Source organism: Hetaerina americana, unplaced genomic scaffold, assembly GCF_022747635.1.
Source record: "Hetaerina americana unplaced genomic scaffold, ioHetAmer1.1.p SCAF_18, whole genome shotgun sequence".
Classification (NCBI taxonomy): domain Eukaryota; kingdom Metazoa; phylum Arthropoda; class Insecta; order Odonata; family Calopterygidae; genus Hetaerina; species Hetaerina americana.
Window position 1 is genome coordinate 2,541,560 of NW_027286741.1, and position 22,817 is coordinate 2,564,376.

A 22,817-nucleotide genomic window follows, 5' to 3' on the forward strand; every position below is an offset into this window, starting at 1 on the left:
ACAAATCAATGCATGCTTTTCTTAGATAAGCTTACCTTGCAAGCCTCATTTTAACATCACTTCCCTCCAGAAAATTTGAAGATAATCACTCATGACTAATCCAGGGGCAGAGCTTAAGTTTATCAGCGTAAAATATTCGTAACAACTTGCTCAGATGTTTCAACGTAAAGCTTACAGGATTTAAAAAAAGGGCGATTAAGAATTTTGGAGGGAATAGATGCAATTGTATCCTGAGCATTTTTGTCAAGTTTTGAATTGATCAACACATTAGTTTTCCCTATGAGTTATCTTGAACTCAAGCAATATGAAAGAAGAGATGGTTTACAAGACAAGAAGAGATGGTTTACAAGACAAATTTTCTTAGTATCGGGTTAACCCTTCACTAGTTTTTAAAAATGAATGACTTATGAAGAAACTTGACTAAGAGAGATGATTTTACATGAGGAAAAAAACATTTAGCTGTCAAATGCAAATTCCCCTCTGAGATAGATCAATGAACTTTGCAAATAAATAGCATTTAATAGGTCGAGTGAGTTAACTAAAGTCTGTGTGTTACACAGAACTTGTCCAAACTCCCCTACAATAGATGTGTGAATATCACATGCCATAGGCTTGGAAAATGAATTAAATATGTAGCAGATGAGTTCTAGAGAGATGTTTGGATCCAGTATGCTATTTTCTTGAAGAAAAGATCCTTAATCAGTACGAGAAAAAACCTAGGATGTGGTTAAGATATGTGGATGATACTTTCGTCATCTGGCAGCACGGCGCAACAGAACTTCAGAAATTTCTTCAATTTCTCAACTCACAACATCATTCCATCAAATTTACGATGGAAGTAGAAAAGGACAACCAACTACCTTTCCTGGACGTCTTAGTCAAAAAGAAGAGTTGTGGGAAGCTGGGACATGCTGTTTACAGAAAGAAGACGCACACCGACCGTTATCTAAACGCAACCTCTCACCACCATCCGCTCCAAAAGACATCTTTGGTGGACACACTAGTTCACAGAGCGTATGAAATCTCTGACGCCGATTCTTTGCTGACTGAAAAGAAACATCTCCTGAGAGCACTAAAACAAAACGGCTATCGGAACGATATGGTCCTAAAAAGGACCGCCAGGGAAGAAAGGCGAAGACGAGATTCTGACAAGTCAATCAAGCAGACGGAACCGGACCCAAAGGCATACGCGACTATCCCCTTCGTATCCGGAACATCCGAGAAGATAGCCAGAATCCTTAAAAAGCACGACGTGGTGACAAGATTCAACTGCACCAAGAAAATAGCGGACGCGCTCCCCGGACCGAAGGACAAAATCTCGAAAGACCTATACGAAGGGGTCTATCAAGTACCGTGTTCATGTGGGAAAGCCTACATCGGGGAAACATGCCGAGCTATGAAAGTTCGGATGAAAGAACACCTCCGGGCTACTACGAACAAACAGTTTCACCTCTCGGCCATCTCCGAGCATAAATGGAGTGAACCCGGCCATGATATTCTATTCCATGACGCTACAATCATAAGTAAAGAAAGTAGATATTACCCACGCCTAATCAGAGAAGCTATTGAGATAGCCAAAAACCCGGCGAATTTCAATAGAGATGAAGGCTACCATCTCCACAACGCGTGGAAGAGAGTCCTCCGAAAAAGGACCAATCAGAGAGCAGCACTTGGACGGGACCACCTATATAAGGACGGCCAAAATCTGAGTCCCTCATCTTCGACCTGAAGACGCCGGATGAAACTTCGGCGAAACTGTTGTCGGCTTCAAACAACAACGCGGTGAAAACCCGGACATGCAGAATTCTTCAGATGATTGCCAACTTGCCAAGGGAAAGACAAGAAGGAGGGGTGGGGGATTTTCAATTTTATGGGTGAAGTAAACAAGGTACTTTTCAGGACGTTAGATGAGGCCAATGCCTCCTTTCATATGGATAAGATTAACCAGCTGGAGAAGGAACACTGTCAATTCCTTACTCTAATTGGACAACACATAACCCTCATTAACTCAACCATTTCTACTGTGAATAGAACCTCAGCGGGCGTAGAGGACAACGAGGGTATTCTGTCTGAGGGGTTGGAGAAATTAAGACAGTATGTACCAGGGAATCGAAAGTTCAGAGGGCCTATTTTTCACTGACACTGACAGGTAATGAACATTTGACTTAATTGATCCATGCTGTTGACGATGTGATTCATAACTACGAGAACATCTTGAATGCTATTGTTGGTGCACATAAAGCCACAAATAATTAGCCCCGAAGATGCGATTTATGTATTTAAGAAGGAGCAGGAAGATTTATCCAAAGGACTATCCCTGCCTTTTCACCCGAGTGTGGTATACACCAATGCCATTGTGAAATTGTTAGAATTAGATGCGTTTTATCGATGGAATTGTTAGGGGTACGTGTTATATTTGCCACTTAGTAATGGCATTAGATTAAATGTGTATCATGCTCTCCCCTTACCTACCCTTGTGGAAAGAACTAAAAATAAGCTCATTTTCATTCAGCCTAGTCAACCCTACGTGTAAGTTGATAAAATGAAAATATATTTTTTGAAGCTATCCAAGGAAGAATTTAACGATTGTAAAGAGGTAACTAACAACTGGAGAATATGTAAACAATCATCCACTGCAACTATTGCAGATCCACAAGGATTGCAAGGATGGCATATTACAGCCAATTAATGCCGTCCCTTCATCTTGCGAATGTTGTGCCCCAGCCTGAAAGTCTCTTTCTTTTACTCTTTTACGTAACGATAAAGATCCCCATTATATTGTTGTGCATGGGATCGGAAAATTAACCTTCGTAACTTCTTAAAAGGGGTACGGTCTAGGAATTCAAAGGCAAAATGGTTATGATGTCTAATTACAAATTCCAAAGAAACTGCGGGAGATGCCACAACAATAACTTTTAACGGAGTCATCCCCTAATGTGCATTTCAATGCAACAATTTCAGAGTGTAAAAATCATTCGCCTTGACTGGGATTCGAACCCAGACCCCTCAATATCCGGTCGAGTGCTTTAGCCACTTAAGCTACCGAGGCGTCCTCTTAAACTCTGAAATTTTGGGGCTTTTAAAGGAACAAGATGTTGAGACGAAATACTGTACATACAATGTCACAGGCATTGGCTAAAGCACTCGACCGGATATTGAGGGATCTGGGTTCGAATCCCAGTCAAGGCGAATGATTTTTACACTCTGAAATTGTTGCAATGTCTAATTACATTAATAAGGTTTTCAATCCTCCTTTAACCTTAAATTTTGACTGCTGTGTAGAGGGACATTAACCTACCTGGGCGAAACTAAGGGAGAAATTACCAATAAGAACTCTGGCCCGACACGTGGCAGATTTACGAGTGGCAAGTATAAAAGTAAATGATATTGAAAAGGTAATTGAAAAGACACAGCAGGAGAATACTCATTTAAGTACTCATTCTCATCTCTCTGTGCTGCCTTCACCTAAGTTCAAGGGTAGTCCCAGAAGTACCCAACCCAACAAAGAAAACACAAACATTTTGGAAAAAATGTATTTATTTTTCAACAAAATCTCCTTTCAGCTCAATATACACTTTTCCCAGCGATGTTCAACACATTTGATACCCTATTTATAATAAGAACTGTCTTGCTCCTCAAAATACCCATTAACTGCCAACATCCCTTCTTCACAATTGGAAAATCATTGAACACCAAGCCATTTTTTCAAGTTTGCGAACTGAAAATAATCCGAGGGGGCTAAATCTGGCGAATAGGGTGCATGAGGTAGCAATTCAAACTTTAATTCATAAATTTTGGCCATTGCAATAATGGATTTGTGAGCTGGTGCATTGTCTTGATGAAACAACACTTTCTTCTCAGCCAAATTCGGCTGCTTGTGCTTGATTTCTTTGCTCAAACATTGCAATAAGTTTGCATAATACTCGATGTTGACAGTTTTTCCTTTTACAAGATAGTCAATGAAAATTATCCCACGCACATCCCAAAAAAGCGACACCTGCAGATGAAATGGTCTTCGCCTTCTTCGGAGCCGGTTCTCCCTTTTGAATCCAATATTTTGATTGTTCTTTTGTCTCGGGTGTGAAGGAATGGACCAATGTTTCATCCATGGTTATGAGACAGCACAAAAATTCTGCTTTACTGCTGTGAAACTTTGCTAAACACTCAATTGAAACATATTCAGGACAGTGGTTTTGATTGAGTGTGAGCAAACGTGGCACCCATCTTGCACACAGCTTTCTCATGGCCAAATTTTCAGTTAATATGCGATGACGGTTTAGGTTCAAGGAATGACCGCGGGGAGAAAGCAATTGAGTTCTGCAGTAGACAGGGGTTAGTCATCACCAACACTTGCTTTAGACACCACAAAAGACGCAGGTATACATGGAAAATGCCAGGTGACTCGGGGAGATATCAGCTAGATTATACCCTGGTTAGACACAGTTTTAGGAACAATGTGATAAATTCGCACCGCTTCCCGGGAGCGCATGCGAACTCTGACCACAATTTAGTTGTTATGAAATGTAGCGTCCGTTTCAAAAAGATAAGGCAGGGGCGACTGGTTAGAAAATGGAATGTAGAAGCATTAAATGGATTGACAAGGATCGAGTACCAGCAGGCCATAGAGAAAACATTGGAGGGCGGTAAAGAGCTGAGAACTATCGAAGAAAAATGGGAATGTATCAAGAAAGGGATATCAAAAGCCGCAAAACACACTATAAGAACCATTTACGCTAAAAGGACTAGGATCACGGATTAGATGATTGCAAAGATGGATGAGAGAAGGAAATGGATTAATGTAAACACAGAGTTAGGCAAAATGAGGTACAAAGAGTTAAATAATAAATTGAGACGGGCAACAAATAAAGCAAAAGAAGCATGGTGGAAAACTCAGTGCAAGGATATCGAAAGTTTGTAGAGGAAGGGTGAAATTGGTGCACTATACAAGAAGGTTAAATCACTATCAGGAAGTAAGAAAGGAAAATCTATGCTAACAATTAGGGATAAGGCGGGTGAGATAATAGTTGACACAGGAAAGATCCAAGAGAGATAGAAGGAATATATAGAAGAACTCTATAGTAAAGAACTTAGAACAACAAAGTTAGACATAGAAAAGGAACATGACGTAGAGGAAGATAGCTTAGGTCCAGGCATACTCGACAATGAGATACAAAGGGCATTAAGGGAGATGAAACTAAATAAGGCCATGGGGGTGGATAACATTCCAGCGGAACTACTGAAATGTTTAGGAAAATGTGGGAGGAAGAGGCTATATGGACTTATTCATATATCTATAAGGAGGGAATCTGGCCAAAACACTTTGTGAGATCAGAGTTAGTTCCTATTCTGAAAAAGGTAAAGGCTACATCATGTGAGGACTACATAACAATAAGTTTGATATCCCACGCAGCTAAAGTTGCTCTCGGGATCATCAACAAAAGGATAACATTACTTTGGGGATGGTTACTTAGGGTTTAGGAAGGGGAGAGGCACGCATGATGCCATTGCAGTAATGAGATCACTAATCGAGAGGAAAATAGAATACAATCAGGACATATTTACCTGTTTCGTTGATTTCGAAAAAGCGTTTGATAGAGTGAAATGGGAAAAACTAATGAGTGTATTGTAGAAAATAGGAATAGATTGGAGGGATAGGAGACTAATCCGCAACCTGTACATATCTCAGACTGCTCAGGTGCGAGTGGGGAACAGATAGTCGGGATGGGCAGTGTTAGGAAGAGGTGTAAGGCAGGGTTGCCCATTATCACCGTTGCTGTTCGACCTGTACGCAGAGGAAATGATTAAAGAGTCATGGCAAGAACTGGAGGTAGGAATGAAAGTGGGCGGGAAATTCGTAAAATCAGTTAGGTTTGCTAATGACCAAGCTTTAGTTTGTCAGTCAGCCAAGGGGTTGCAAGCATTGCTGAGTGAATTGGAAATTCAGGGCGACAGGTATGGGATGAGAATCAATATTAATAAAACAAAGGTTATGCGATTTTCCAGGAAGAAAAAGGCTAAGCTAGACATTAGAATAGGAGGACAAAAACTAGAGCAGGTAGAACAGTTTATGTATCTCGGAAGTGTTTTGGACCAATATGGTCAAAGTAGTAGGGACGTAAGGAGAAGAATTGCGCTAGGCAAAGAGGCTTTCTCAAGGAGGAGGGAGTTGATGACGGGGACGTTGAGTAACGATGTTAAGAAAAGACTCGTTAAAACTTTGATGTGTAGCATAGCTATGTACGGCATGGAAACATGGTCATAGAAGCAGGAGGATAGATGTAGATTGGAGGCTTTTGAAATGTGAGTGTGGAGAAGAATGGAGAAGGTGAAATGGATTGAGAAGAAAACAAATGAGGAAGTACTTGGTATGGTGGGCGGAGAGAGGGGTTTGTTGGGAGCAATCCTATGGAGGCAGGAAAAGTGGCTGAAGGGGGTATTGGCCGGCAGTGGGATGTTGAAGACTGTAATTGAGGGGAGAATGTTAGGCAAACGAGGAAAGGGAAGGAACAGGATAGGGATGTTGGATGGGGTCACGGGAGGAAGGAAGTACTTAGAGATGAAGAGGGACCTGATTTAGAGTAGGATGCTGGATTTTGTGTTTTGTTAGGAGTAATAAAATATTTAATTGGTAGTTGTGTCCATCCAAAAACCTACCTTAACCGGTAGTTACATAATCATAATAATGTGATGAGAGTAAAATCGAGTTCAGCTTATATATTGGTTGGGCTGAGGCCTTTCGAATAAAAGAATTGTATCTCATAACGAAGACCAATTTTCTCCATTTTCAAAAAATTCAATGAAAACGTTCACTATTGATGGCTGCCAAACAAATACTAAACAATGTAACATCTTCAAACTTGAAACATATGCTTTGTATATTGCATACTTTCTAATACAGTGATATTTGCCAAACAAATGCCACCATCTCTACGTCAGGCCGGGTACTTCTGGGCCTTCCCATGTGTCTGTTTTCTTTTGCATTGTCGTTTATGTAAATACTGTTGTAAAAAGGGCAGTATACATAAAGGGAACAGGAGTGGAAAGGACTCCAGGGAAATATGCCTCATTTTCAAACCTTAAGTTATAATGCTGATTTCATTTCAATGCAACAATTTCAGAGTGTAAAAATCATTCGCCTTGACTGGGATTCGAACCCAGATCCTTCAATATCCGGTCGAGTGCTTTAGCCACTTAAGCTACCGAGGCGTCCTCTTAAACTCTGAAAAGTTGAGGGATCTGGGTTCGAATCCCAGTCAAGGCGAATGATTTTTACACTCTGAAATTGTTGCATTGAAATGCACATTAGCGGATGACTCTGTTAAAAGTTACTGTTGCGGCATCTCCCGCAGTTTTCTTTGGAATGCTGATTTCATGTTCCAAATGAACAATTATCTTCTTCAGGCAGTGCGACTGATGTACGGTCTAATGCCGATGCCATGGATATTATCCTCCCTCACTCATCCCACTGGAAAAACCCAAACACCATTACCTCCAGGTGATTCTGGTAATGTCAGTGGTGGAAGATAATTAATAATATGTCTCTATCCACCAGTTTTCTTTTGTAATTTCATTATTATATGTGTACGCATGGCGATTTCGGCATGCAGTGTTTGTTAAGGACATGGCATGTCAATTGGGCGTCGCAATTGGTTATCACCAAAGGCTAGTGCACCATTACATTTTTGATGCCAAGAGAAACAAGTGTTCCCCATGTTTCTCTCTGGTGAAGGGGGGGAAGTGTTGTATCTCGGCAACAGTCATATGACAATGCAAGCGGAGTGGATGTTCATCCTGTGACAGTTGTGACCGATGCTGGTGACCTCATGGACCATTGACTAATGTCAGAGTCACCTATCCTGTCATTACGCATCATATGATGATGCAAGTGGAGTGATTGGTTGCCCATGACAGTGGCAACCGAGGTTGGTGACCAATTTGGACCCTTTGCCCATGCCTGAGTAACCTACTCCTTTATCGTGCATCTTGACGGATGACTGAAGCTACCAGGTTGGTGGAGAGGCGGTCGTGGACTCGTAACCGAGCGACACAGTTGGGCAGGGCCCCTTTGGTGGAAGCACAATTTGTGTGGTTTAAGTTTGCACCATAAAGTTGCTTTTGTACATATTAATGTCTGGGGTAAAAATCAGAGCACCAATGGACTGGCCTCCTTCTTATCTTCTAATATTTTCCCAACACCCATCTAAATGAAGCCCTCAGTTACAATTTGAGATTACCCAGCGAGGCAGCCGCTCGACTCGCTGGGTAATCTCAAATTGTCGCCCATATCCCACACGAAGATGCAGGGATACAACATGGGTTTAATTCAATATCCAGCATACCATTGCCCATACTCCACCACTCAAAGAGGGCATGGGCATAACAGGAGGTACTCGGATATGAAAACAGATCTTCAGAGTTTCAAGTATACAGGAGAAAGAATGGGCATAACAGGAGGTACTCGGATATGAAAACAGATCTTCAGAGTTTCCTGCCAGAGGCCTGAGCAAACATGGGCATGGGGGAGGAGAAATATGAAATAACTTCCACTCAGGTGCAATGTTTTTAAACAACAATTTTTATTAACATTTACAATCTTTTCAACTTACAGCAACAAGCCATGCAGGTAACTATGCATGTATCATCTCCCAGTACAGTCGTCCACATCACACAGGTGTAATGTTTATCGTGGCTGGCGGTGTTCATCATGATGGCATTGGCTAATGCCACTCATCTCACTGTCAGGATTTGATACTGACTTTATTGATGGCATTGTCCACAAGCTCAACAAGTTCAAGTAACTGCTTGACTTGCTCCTTGCCCACCCCTGTACTCTCCACCTGTCAGAAAACAAGTCAGGGTGGAGTGTCACCAATTTCATCATTTATTCATAGCAAAATGCTTACTTGCACATTAACATGCACAAGAGCAAAATTGCACAGCAACAAAGCACTTTCTTACTGATTTCAGGCAAAGAATCATAGGAAATGTGGAGGAAAAAAGGTAGGAATACACTTAAAAGAGTATGATGATGGTGCTGTTATCTGCAGAAGTATATTAAGTAAAACTGCAAGGCCCTTTCTAGTGATCTCAATAACATTAGCATTTAAATATGAAAAAATGTGCAGTCACAGAAAAAAGCCACGTGAAGCCAGGCCAAGAGAAAACATTTACAATGAAAGGCTAATGTCGTCTCATTTCATTACTTTATAATTTTATAATGGTAATGTACCACAAATATTAAGTACTGACAGATAAAGTTTGTATTTCAACCCTACGTTATGAGAGTTTTTATGATATAAAAGTTAGATTAAGAGGGCAATTCAATAGAACTATTATAACATTTTTTTACTAACACACACAACTATCAAACTGATTGTATACGAGGGCAGTAAATTAAGTAATGAGACTGGCAACGTAGCGTTTGATCTGGAAAACATTATGAAAAATCTATTCCTTTGATTAGAGTGGGTTATTCTTTTTCTAAATTGTCATTTTATCAAAATAAGCCATTTCTCCACAGTGGAGACTGTAGGAGAAAATGGTTTCAAATTTTGGGGTTGTCACACGAACAAAATTAATGCTGAGATGTTCTGTATGCCACGCTGAGGTCAGAACTCCAGAAATATTTGATAAAATATACGATATGTTGATGCATGGTAGAAAGGTACAAGATGCTGATGAACTTCAGGGCAATTCCATGCCATGGGCCCACCCTCAATATCAAATATTCAACGTTGGAAAGGGTTGGGAAACATACGGATATAAATGTTGAATTGCAAGCAAAAAAATTGCAAAAAATTGTTATGTTAACGCTGGCAGATAATATCAATGCACACATGTATGAGGGACATACGCATGTGAATCTTTTGAGGGGATTATTGCGCAATGGCATGCACCACTTACCTGCTTGCAGAAGTGGTGCACATCGAGTGCAAGCTGTGCCCGGATCTTGTCATCATCATCGGTGGCAGGGGATTCGCCAGTTTGCACGGCATCGGCACTCACCCTTCCCTTGATCCTCTTGAGTCTCCTCAGGGATTCCTCCATCTTGTGCACTGACGTCAGCACCTCGGAAACGCCCAAGTGATACCTTGTGGATGGGAGACGCGCAAGGGAGGTTAGATGAGAGTCAGGCATTTCCACCGATTTGACTGACTCCACTTAGAATTGCACATCAGAGGTAAATGGCCACGGGTGAAGGAAGGTAATGCCTTGGAGAACATTCCCCCTCCTTAAAAAAACATGCACACCTTTCAGGCAGTCTTCAATTGTTAGAGAAATAATTGGCACATATGAATTGCAATCATTCAATTAAACCCTTTCAAAATGAAACTTTAGAAAAGTTACAAAAAGATAGCTTTACTGGTGATTCTTCTCTTGAGAACAAAGCAATGTTCCCTTTGGACTTTGTTCTAAGTAAACAGTAGGAGCATTTTTGGGAGTTCAATCTTGTGACTTGATTGCAAATTAAAGGTTCATTGACAAGATCATTCAAGACAAAATTTACGACGTTATTTAAAAATCACTTAACATCAAAGTGGGTTGTGGTAGTCCAGGGGGTAGAGCGTTGGACTACTGACCGGAGGGTCCTGGATTCGATTCTCGGGGAAGACACTCTGGGCACCTGCAGCTCCACACAAGCTATGTGATTTTTCGGGTACCAGGTCTTCCTGGGAAACCATAACCGGCACAGGGAAAGGAACTTGCCCCCCCTACTCTGATGTGTGTATTTCACATGCCGTCGGGCTTAGTACTGGGTGAACTCTACCATCACCTATCGAACTGAACTTTGGGTTGATCACTATGTTTATGGTTTTTTTTACTATCATTTGCAGCTAGTAATCGCAGGAGCATAAGCGATGCTTAACAGCACTCTATTTGTATTGTGCCATAAGAGAAATTCATATTTTTTATTACTGCTATTCTACCGTTTAAGGTAGGTTTCTCAGTGGACACATATCCTACGCATTGATACATTTCCTTGCCTCTCCCACCAAAACACAACCTGACACCTGACAATAAAATAAACTATTCCACAGTTACTTAGATACTGGCAAACACTTCCTTCCCCCTTCGTTAAGCCCAACATGCCCATTCTTTGCCCTGCCTCGATTGCCAGGCATTATCCCCTGATTCACAGTTTTTAGCATCCGTCGTGGGTGCCGGGAATGGCGAGAGGAAGAAATCATAAGGAGACAGGAAAAGTGGATATATTGATTGGCAGTTGGATGGAGGAGAAAATGGGTTGAGGGAGAATACTTCAAGTGGATGGGACATTCAATTATGGACCCCTTGGCACCTTTTGCCAATCGTAGCCTACCACACAACCTCCCACCACTCCTGAAAATTTGACCTCTACTTATTATCGGCCTTCCCCCAATGGATTAAATGAGGTCAGCAGTTTGTTGCTATCACCTTAATAACCACTACTGTCCATTATTAATCTTAGTGCTGATATTATGGCTCAATTGTATCATAGCAAATTTTCCTTCAACAAATGCGTGTAATCCGGAAAGAATTCACTTAAGGCTTAATTCATGGAGAAAACCATTGATGCAGGAAAATGCTTTTTTTATCAAAAGAAGAGGCAAAAATATTAACTGAGACGATTGCAAAATTCATGTGGTATCCCAAGATTGCTAGGAGGAAATATGAAAGGGTAGACATAGGGCTGACTCCAGATAAATAGAGTATCCTTCTGGGAGGGAGAATGAAATAGAATCTTGCCAGAGTTCAAGAAGCAGAATGAATCACTTCCACCCTTCAATGGGAATGAGTGTAGTGCCTGTAGAAATAGAAAACTGATACAAGACATTTCAACATCTTCTCTCAAAGCATTAGTGATTCTGATTTCATGGGCTAACGTAATTGGATTTAAGTTCACAGTATACTGATTCATTGACCTATGGGTAGGAATTCATTATGTATTTTTTCACAACATACTCATAGTAACAAGTTCTTCCTTCCTGAATAGACTTAAATAACAATTTATTACAAACTTGTCAGATCAATTTTACCAGAGTTCCGAGTGCAGACAAGACTGCATTATCATTATACTGGATATAAATGGAACAGTAAGAAATTATTTTGCAAAGTTCCCAATTTTTCAAAATGACAAGGTTTACATGTGCTATGCCAATGATGACAGCTTGATAAAGTCTAAGGTCGAGCCCAATTGCGAGTTCTGTTCAAAAACAATGGCAAATTTAGAATTTTCGCAGGTTACGTGCATTTGATTTTCAATTTTTTGTGGCGTTATGCATGGTACTTATGTCTCTCATTTATGCAGAAAAGTTCAGCCATTTTGAAAGTTCAGTTAATTGCTGACAGCTGTTTTGCAGGGGCGTGTTTTGGCTTGTCTTCGATTTTTGCCGGTTCCAAAAAATGGATCAAAAAATCTGTATTGAATTTTGGGTGAAAAACAAAATTAAGTGCACGGATGCATTCCAAATTCTGACTGTGGCATATGGAGAAGCTACCTTTGACCTAAGCAACGTTTATCAGCGGCAGAAAGTGTTCTCTTGGGCCGCAAAGGACAAAGAGCGTGCCGGATGCTTGAGTACGTCAACAACAGACGAAAACATTGATGAAGTGAAGAAAATAGTATTGGCCAAACGTCGAATCACCGTTAGAGAAGTTGCTGAGGACCTTGGGCATTACACTGGCTGCCGAGAAATTCGTATCCAATTTGCTCAATTTCGACCAAAAACAGCAACGCATTCACATTGCTAATAAGGAGGTGTTGGACTCTGTACACGACGACCCAAATTTGCTCCAGGGGGTCATAACTGGTCATAACAAGTCATGGGTGCATGGTTATGATGTGGAAACCAAAGCTTAATCATCCCAATGGAAGCTGCAGCACAAGCCGAGACCGAAAACGCACCAAGTTCAGGCGAATGTGAAAGTTTTGCTTAGAGTTCCCTTCAATTACAGGGGCGTGAGTCCTTGCCACAGGGTAGAACAGTAAATAAGGAATATTACCTGCAAGTTATGTGCAATTATGTGCAATCCACCACAAATGCCCGGATTTGTGGAAGAACAAAAATTGGCTTTTGCAACAATGACAATGCCCCTGCTCACACATTGTTACTTGCATTGTATATGCCAGCAAAAATCTGCTCTAGGCTTATATGAGGTCAGGAAATGATTTTAATAACATTTCGAATTCTCACGTACAGGGAGATCAAGAAAAAAAATACTATGAAAATGTAATATAAAATTTGTGGATACAGGTTTCCCAGGAATGGTTAATAGGGATTTCCAGGAGTCACACATTTGGCCTGTTCTCATTATTGAGTGGGAGGGTCTCTTTGAGGGTCCTAAACGGGAACTGTTGAAAAGAACAATTGCGAAATGCCACTGGTACTTCATATCCTCAACTTGATGAAGCATGAAGATCACATTTTACTCACAGAAAAAGTAAACTGCCTCTATGTTTGAAAGGATGAATGGAATATATACATGCTTAAGACCTGACATACTGTAGAAATGATTAGCTTCAATAATCACAGAGGTATTGAAAAGGCAAAAGCTACCAGTTGTTGTTCAGTACAACATCAAAACATTAACGCGTGTTTTAGGCAACCAGGAAAAAAGTTGTGATCAGAAAGTTGTAAAAAATTTGTGAAGCATTTGTCTGGATAACATTTCCTTGAAAAAAATCCCCATTCCTTTGGGATAAAAAAAGTGCTGAGCGAAAAAAGGAGACATGCAACTCAAAGAGAAAAGATGCTTCATTCTTATGAAGTCTTAGGAAGCCAGTTTTTTGCATTGGCTCATATTTTTGTTTTACCATTAAAAGTTCGGCAATAGATGTAACTTTCAGGAATGTTGTAATTTATCGTTAATGGAAAAAACTAGGACATTCTATAATCTTTTTCAATGATATTTTGCACCCTCATCATGTCTTTAATGAATTAGCCATTTTATTACCTTTGTTTTCCTCTAGCTACCCGGCTAACAGACTGCAGCATTATCATTGACATGTGCATGACAAACTACTCCTTGAGTAATTTCATCTCCCCATGGCACTCCTCAACATCTCCCACCTTTTCCTTCATGCACAGGTTAAATATATTTCAATATACAGGGTGCGGCGCTTGAATCCGGGCAAGCACGCGTTTTCTCGATTGAGATTTCCTCGCCGGGTCAGCGAAACCTTCCCCACACTTCATCATACTTAGCCACAATATCGTACAATACAGTTGATCTGGGGTACCCGAAGAAAAATCAAACCATTTCGAAATATAACGCCCAGCGGCAAAACACTTTCGATAATAGCGGCTCTTTGATTGTACCCCGCACTTGTACGTAACACCTAGACCATTTTGAGGTTATGGCTGTTTACTAGATGCCTATAGCTTTCAAGGACGCCAATCCCGACCTCCAGTGGAACTATGATATGGCGGTAAATTCACATTGAAATTTATCCAGATTAAAGCGCCGGACCCTGTAGGACAAACCTGTCTGAATATACACCTATACTCCTACATTTAATAATATAATCATATAGAGCATGACTTTGTTTAGTACTTGGCCCATGTACTAAGGTCTGGAGAAAAATAGATTGGATCCACTTTCCCCATTTCTAGACATAATTGTTCAACTCTCACATAGGTTAAGTATTCCACGATGAAAGGGATTATTACATTAAGGCATATTGGGTTCAGGTTTTCTCTTTGAGCAAAAAATAATTAACAATAACTGATGGGCTTAGTTTCAATTTTGAAGAAAGTAGCCAATGACATCATGAAACCAATGAAAGCATGGCTGGTCTATTTCTTCATTAAATCAATGACATTATTTATAAAATAACCCGGAACCATCAGACCAAAACAGTGTTATCTACTGAAATATAAGAAATAAGATGGAGTTTGAGAATCTTTTTAGCAATCTCAACAATGTTGGAATGCAGGTGGGATCTTCATTAAAATCTGAAAAAACAACTGTACAGCAATACATTTATGGGAAAAGAAAACATCTATAAACTTGCAGAAGCAGAAATGAAAACGGCAAACCATGGAAATACTTTGGAGTCATACTTATATATATATATACTTAATTACTTATATATAATTATACTTATATATATCTATAGACTTAATAATGAAAAGACTTTTAGGAACATCTTCATAGATGCATCCTTCAGCTAATGAATAATGGTGCAAAATTCACATGAATAAGTTGAGGAGAGGTGCAAATTTGTGTTGATCAGACTTCATTCTGAATGCACATTTTCATCTCTTAAAGATAAACAGTTGGTAATGACATTTTCCATGCACTCTTCTTCAATGACCATTACAAATGCCCAACGGTCTCTGGAATGAATCTGATGCAGCAGGGCCATCAACATTCAATTGGAAAGTTACCGGACGTTGCCCTTTTGAAACACTCTACAAATTGTGGAGTGGACAAGACAGCAGCTACTCACTGGATGGTGACCTCTGAGAATATCTCCTGCATCCAGTGGGTGAGGAGGTCGGAGGCGACCCATGCCGCGTGTTGGCTTGTGGTGGTGGCAGCGGGCGGCGGTGAGAAGGAGGCCAGGATGATGGACTGGAAGCGGAGTGGGGTGGCGAGGGCGGATGAGACGTAGGGGCGCGGACATGTTGGGTGCACGCGATTGGTCCTCCGGTAGAAGCGAGGGATGTCGCGGCACTGCCGGAGGTGTGGCAGAGACCCCTGGGAGACAATGTGCACCAAGCACCGTGATGCCAGTGGTGCAATGTCGGACAATGCCCTCAGCCCATCATTCAGACTCCCTGGAGAGAGAGAGACGGAGAAATGTCACTCGAGTGGAGACCTGCAAAACATCCTCCACGCGAGGAAAGATCTCTTCACAAAGTTAGCATCTCAAAAAACAGAGTCTGAACAGACATTACTCTTATGACAAATGTTTTTTTCTCATCTCATGCTCTAAGCTCCAGTGAAAAATAGAGTGGAGCCACGTTCCCCCTTTCTAGGCATCACGATTCAACTCTTGTAGGTTTGGATATCGTAACTACATTCAGCTTCTATATCAGCTTCAAACTCATGACTCAAAGGAATGCACTACGTATTTCTGCATTAATTATATATTTAGATGACCTAGGTTCATGTGCCTAGCATCCTCATCAGGTGCACACAGACAGACTGCATTCGACACATACCCTTGGTGGGAGTTGGGGTGAGAGTTGTGGATGGTGATGGGAATTGGTGGGTGTTAGGAAAGGGGATACGGGGGAGGAAAGACGACAAAGGAATGTCAATGGGAGGGAGTGGGGGAGGAGGAACCGTGGTGTTGGAAGCTGGGGGGGGGGGGGGGGTTTAGACAAGGGGCAAATTGGAGGTAAACAACACATCATTAAATATTTCCACATTAGAGTTCCACCTTTCCATTATTTCTAATTGGTTGAGGGCATCGAGCTGAGGTCCTTTCTTTTCCACATGCGAAACTTTGGGAATGAAGTCACCTTCTGGAAATGGTCACCTAACCATATTATGGCTCCCATTCAGGAAACAGGCCCTTCTGTTCCATCGCCCTTACCTTCAACTTTCTTATGGTTTGGCCCACGTAAACTGCTGAGCATTTATAGCACTTGAGTTTTTACACTCCACTTTTTTTGGAAAATGGATTTGGTCTTTACTCATAAAATGAAGAACACAATGTATTTTTCCTCTGTTCTAACAAACAAACTTTCCACTGCTCTGTTACAAACCTTTTTACAAATATCCCAGTGTTTGAAGCTTCGGTAGTGGCAGACTAAGTGGCTATAAGTGCTGGGGCCCTTCCTCAATGAGTTTATGTCACTACTGAGATTGTCTGTTGAGCAAAACTATTTCTAGTTCAAGAACAGTGGAAAAATATATAGTGTCCTTCTTTTGATGAAAATGAACTTCCACGAAGTTGAGCCAGAAACAATCAAATTGGTTTTCCAGTTGGAGAGAATGTTTTTTTAATTGTTTACTGATGATGATGCTATGCGTCTAAACGTAGGTCGTCTAAATTCATAATTTATGTGAAAATACAAAGTGTACTCTTTTGAGCCATGGATTGCTTCCACAAAGAAAATCTGGAAACTATATCAGCTTCAAGTCATCAAGTGCATTCAAAAGTTATGTTTCAATGCAGGGCTTTGTGGATGCTGTTTGTAGTAAATATATTTTCACAGTTCAAGGGAGATTACCAACACTAGAGCAGCCATATCCAGCTTGAATCATATATTATGACTGCTAATATGTGTGAACTATAGCACTCGCAAAGTTGTATTCGGTAAAAAATGTAGCTAGCCTAGTAACAACTAATAGTATTGGCTATTAACAGAAAAATATATTTCATGAGCAAAGTACCTAACTATCTTTCCTAAAAAAAAGTAGATGGGATGACCCAGGGAGAGCGAGTTGGGACTGCGGAGATGAAGAATGGCCTTAGCATTGACACTGAGTCGGACATGATGGTCCACGACCACCACCTCAGGAGTGAGTGCCAAAACGGCAAAGAGCTTACTTTTTAAGATATCAGAAACGCCCTTGTTTTGGCCACTGGCTCTAGTTGCCGTGGTGAGGGCAGAGGTGACCATGGGGAGCAAAGTTTGCTCGAGTCGCACTGCCAATTGGCAGGCATCCCGATGCAGGCACAGGGGCAGCAGGAGTGCCCCTGGAAGTGCTCTTGGGCCGCTGCTATGGCCTAGCTGCACACTGCTGTCGCTCACCGCCTCCGCCGCTGGCTGTTCGGCTACCTCGGCAACCGTTGCCGCCCCCCAATCCCTCGGCTGTGGGAGGAGGAGGGCATTGTGGTGAGAAAGGGAATTTGCTGCATTGGACTCGCAATGGGTCGTGGAGGGTGAAGAATTTAGAGACTCGGCTAGGAATTGGGAAGAGTAAGGAATGACTGACTAAACCTTATTACAACACCTTATTTTTAGTGAAAACACTTGAGCAAATACCCCCAGAATACAAGCAGGAAGTCAGTATGCTCATTTTATGCACATTTGTGACGGTGCTTGACAAAATTATTATTGCCAGTTATAGGGCCAAATCTATTGAACGGCCCTATGCCATGAACCCAGGCACAACACATGGTATTGTACTTCTAAGCTCTGCCCAACACAACACAAAATATCCTCAAATGCAATACTGCATCACAGACTTCTCATTGTTTAGCTTTTTCCCTTCCTTAACTTCATCCACTCTGCCTATTCATTTCCTCCCTTCACCTGGCTTTGCCGAAATTCTTCCCTCCAGTTCTCTCATCTTCATCCAATAAAGTGGCCAAAATTAATAAAAGAACTTTGTGGAACATATCCAAGTAGATTGGTGGGGGGTGGTGTCTCCTTTGAAGCCAAAGCAAGAAAGCAGAAGTGAATGGTGGACATTGGCATAGATCATGATGGACAGGGCTTTCAGATAAGGGTTTCCATTATTGCTAGTGTTTTTTAATGCACTAGAAGAGGAAATAGCAGGGGGAGCAACGCAAGAATTTGGGGGAGAGACAGGGTTTGTATAAAATGTAGTGAGACCTATTTTTTCCTCGTGTGACTGTACGTCAGGGTGTGCTTGTTCCATGCAGATTTGATGGTGAGCTTCAAAACGCAAGAGGCATCAGCCACCAACAAGCTCTTGTGTGGTTTGCATAATCACTTTAGTAGATTCCTTGCTGTAATTGGCTTATAGGCTTGATTGAAGCTTAAAAATGCAGCATTCCATCGAACAGCCCCATGCCATTACATTCTGTGCAGGATTCCAAACATCGGATAAGGCCATGATTCAGCAAGTGTTTGGGAGAGAAGGACTTTCAAAAGCTGCCTTTTGAGATGGCATAAGAGCTTCAAAGACAGGTGCGAGAGTGCGGAAGATGAACCCCAAGCAGGACACCGCTTCGCGAGCAGAAACGACTATGTTCAACGTGCGCATATGATGTAGAACTCAGACTGGTGATTAAGTGTTCGAATGATCACAGAACACATGGGAACTGATGAAAAGACTGTGCACACCAACATTACAGAGAAATCCTCTAGGTCTCGCCCATGGGAAAAATCTAAGACAAGCTCATCTCAACCTGTGTGCTATTGCAAAGATCTTTTGTAGCGTGTTCAAACAGATCCTAAGTTTTTGGACAATGGTCAACCTGCGTTGAAATATGGTTTTTTAAGTACGAACCCGAGGAAAAACTCCTCAAAAGACATCGCCATGCAATTGCAGCAGAGGTCAAAGTGGCTTCGATGAGCTGCTTTAAGGACATTCTGGAAAAAGACTTCCAGGGAACCTTCCAAAAGTGGAAAAATCACTGGCAGAAGTTTGTTAATGTCAAAGGGTCCTATTTTGAAGAATTTAATGGGTTAGAATATATTTGTATAAATCCTGTACTAAGGTAGATGGAGAACAAATTAAAGTCATTAGATTTTTGCTTGATAAGGATTTAGTGTACCTTGCTCTCTTTTGAATCCACACTAACATGGAGTTAAAATATAATACTCAAACATGTAGACACAAATGTTGAGCTCACAAACCACGATCCAGTTTGCAATTCACTGGGTGAAACTAAAGACAAAACGCGGGGATTTATAAAATAATTTATCAAATTTCTATCCATTGTATTTTGGGGTTTAATTAATTAATGAGGTTTCCCATTCTCTTCTTAAACATTTTATCGGCTCCACCTGATGTAGTACATGGCTACCAAGTTCAACTTAGCCTCCCTACTTCTTTCCAGTTAAGTCAAAAAAAAGAGCATAAACTGAAGCAGGTAAAATGGCTCATCTCTCGAGGAAATATTTTGGCCAAGTCAAAGCAGTTGGGACATGAGAAGAAGACATGCATTAGGCAAAGAAATGTTTCCAAAGGGGAGGAAGTTGATGATGAAGTCACTCAAAGTACAAAGGTAAGGATGATAAGAGTAGAATAAAGCAAACTTTGACATGGAACATAGCTTGGAAACTTGGAAAGTCATTGAAGCAAAATGGCACTAAAAAGCATTAAAATGCACTTCTGAGGGAGAATGACCAAAGCAATATGGGCAGAAAGGAAAACAAATGGAGAAGTAGTGGGTGCTGTGGGGGAAGAGAGAGGAATGTTGGGGGAAATTGAAAGGAGGCAAGGAAAGTGAATGAGGGAGATTCTGAGAGGCAATGTGCCGCTGAAGGGGAGAGAATGTTGTAGAAGTGAGATGGGGGAGAAGGAAACTGTCACGGTGGACAAAGGCAAAATGTATATGCGATTAAATTTGTTGGAGTGCTAAATGATGCATTATGCCATGCTAGGTGAGGCTTAAAAGTGTACATGGGAAGGCCCAGAAGTGCCTGGACTGACCTACAGATGGCGTAATTGTTTGGCAAATATCACTGTATTAGAAAGTAAGCATTCTAGAAAGCATATGTATCAAGTTTGAAGGTGCCACGTTGTTTAGTATTTGTTTAGCAGCCATCAATAGTGAACGTTTTCAGTGAATTTGGGAAAATGGAGAAAATAGGTCATCATTACGTGATAATATACTTTTATTTGAAAGACCTAGCCCAACCCATATAAAAGCTGAACTCGTTTCCACTGTGGGTGAGTCTGCTCCTTTGTTTACAACAGTATCAATATTGGGTAGCAGATTTTAAATGAGCACCTTTGAACTGTCAAGATGAACATCGCATTGGTCGACCAAATGAGGTGACGACTCCACACACAACGGTGAAGAGAATCCTCAACCTGATGCTGGATGATCGTCGTCAGAAAGTGAGAGAGCTAGCAGACATAGTAGGCAGTTCAAAAAGTGCGGTACATCGCATATTAACTGAAAATTTGAACATGAGAAGATAGATAGAGGTCTTTATTTGGGCAAAATTGAGACCAAATGGTCCCTGAGAAAGCTGTGTGGTGGATGGGTGCCACGTTTGCTCACACTCGAGAGCAAAACCAGTGTCATGAAGATGATTCAATTGAGTGTTTAGCAAAGTTTCAATGCAACAAAGCAGAATTTTTGCGCCGTTTCATAAGCATGGATGAAACATGGGTCCATTACTTCACACCATTGAGACAAAAAAATCTATCAACGGCGAGTATTATGCAAACTTATTGCAATGTTTGAGCGAAGAAATCAAGAAAACTTGGCCGTATTTGGCTCTAGAAGAGAGTGCTGTTTCATCAAGACAATGCACCGGCTCACAAATCCATTATTTCAATGGCCAAAATTCATGAATAAAGTTTGAGTTGCTACCTCATGCACCCTATTCGCCAGATTTAGCCCCCTCGGATTATTTTCGGTTCGCAAACTTGAAAAAATGGCTTGGTGGTCGAAGATAAGTGAGGAGCAAGACAGTTCTTATCATAAAAAGGATATTGAGCATCTCTGGGAAAAGTGTATAGAGCTGAAAGGTTGTGTTGTTGAAAAATAAATAAATTTTTTTTCAAAATTTTTGTTTTCTAAGTTGGGTCGGGTACTTCTGGGATTACCCTTGTATTAGTCTATCTCAAACCAACCTTGACTGGTAAAGTACTATTAGATGGCCTTCGAATGAGGAGGAAATGCTCTTGGTGCATGGCCAAAGCATGCAAAGAAAATTCTGAGAGATTTCAGAGGCACATTATCAATATATATATATGCATATCTATTTCTTAGGGCAATTTGCAAACGCTGCACAGGCTCCTATAATGCCATGCGACACGATAATGGAGCCCAAGAAGTTCAAGTGTGAACTGCATGCGTAAAGAAACAATTGATGCACCACCATGTACAAGTATCAGCAGACAGAGAGAAGCCATTTGCATTTCTGAAAACATTACCTTAGGGAAACTTAGGGGAAATGGATAATTTTTGGTCATTGAAATCTGAACATTTATAAGTGCCTGTGCGAAAATCAATCCTACATGGTGGATGACTTCATCAAATCTCTCTTTGTAGATAAATAATTTTATTCTGATTCTGGTTTTACTGCTCCTGTTTACTGATTTTTTCATTTGTGACTGTATATTTGAATTCCAATTCTAACTGCAATGAATTGAGTTTGCCTGCGATATGTGCAATAATCAATGTGACGTGCTCCATTCATGTCCATTAGGGAACAATAAACATTATTAATATGCAATATTTAAATGAAAAAACTCTTAAAAAAAATGAAAATTTCCCAGCAGGGGATCACAAGAAAAGCGACCTTGTTTTGGATTGACTGGATTAAGTGTGGGTGGGAGCTTCTCAATTCCTTTTTTATAATGCTTTACATGCATGGGTCACCAATTCATATGATTACTAGCGGCTATGCTCGGCTTCTCCGTAAAAAATTTATCTGCTTAGCTGTGACTGGATTGAATTCGTATGCCTTTTTATGTATGCATTTACGGTGGTAGTATTGTGCATGTAAAAACCTAATTACTTATAATAAATAATTGCTTTCATTAATATTTGAAGTAATTTTGAAGTACTGCTATGGTAACAAACATTAATTTAAATATTTGAATCATTAATGCAATACATACGATTTGATTTTGACAAGCATAATGAACACTGAATTTGAAAAAATGAACTGATACTCTTCAAAGGAACCCATCGAGTTTCTCAGAAGCACTTTACAAAAAAAATGATGCCCTTTTATAGATGAACTTCATAGAAATAATCGGAGAATATCGAATTTTACAAAGCTGTTTGCACTGCACGAAGTGTCTGCTCAGCCGTGGGGATAGCTCATAACATAAGTTTTTGCATATAACGTAATTGCTGAAGAATGAATGCAACATTTGCCACGCCTCATTGAAGTGAATAATTGGAAATCTTAATTTTGAGTGAAATATGTACTGCCATCTGTGCGTGGGAATTTTTTAAAATCAATATTTTTCAATCTAAAAAATTTCCAGAAAGG

At 40.7% G+C, this 22,817-nt stretch overlaps 1 protein-coding gene across 1 annotated transcript in view; it reads right to left on the bottom strand.

Annotated features, from left to right (window-relative positions):
* Window positions 1-8,557: 8,557 nt before the first annotated feature.
* Window positions 8,558-22,817, bottom strand: part of Cog2 (conserved oligomeric Golgi complex subunit 2) — a 29,396-nt gene continuing 15,136 nt past the window's right edge. The window contains exons 9-12 of the mRNA XM_071584361.1: window positions 17,489-17,753; window positions 15,434-15,764; window positions 9,904-10,090; window positions 8,558-8,837 (exon numbers count right to left, since the gene is read on the bottom strand). Coding sequence (XP_071440462.1) covers window positions 8,739-8,837; window positions 9,904-10,090; window positions 15,434-15,764; window positions 17,489-17,753 — 882 coding nt within the window. The 3' untranslated portion in view covers window positions 8,558-8,738. The remainder of the gene's footprint in view (window positions 8,838-9,903; window positions 10,091-15,433; window positions 15,765-17,488; window positions 17,754-22,817) is intronic.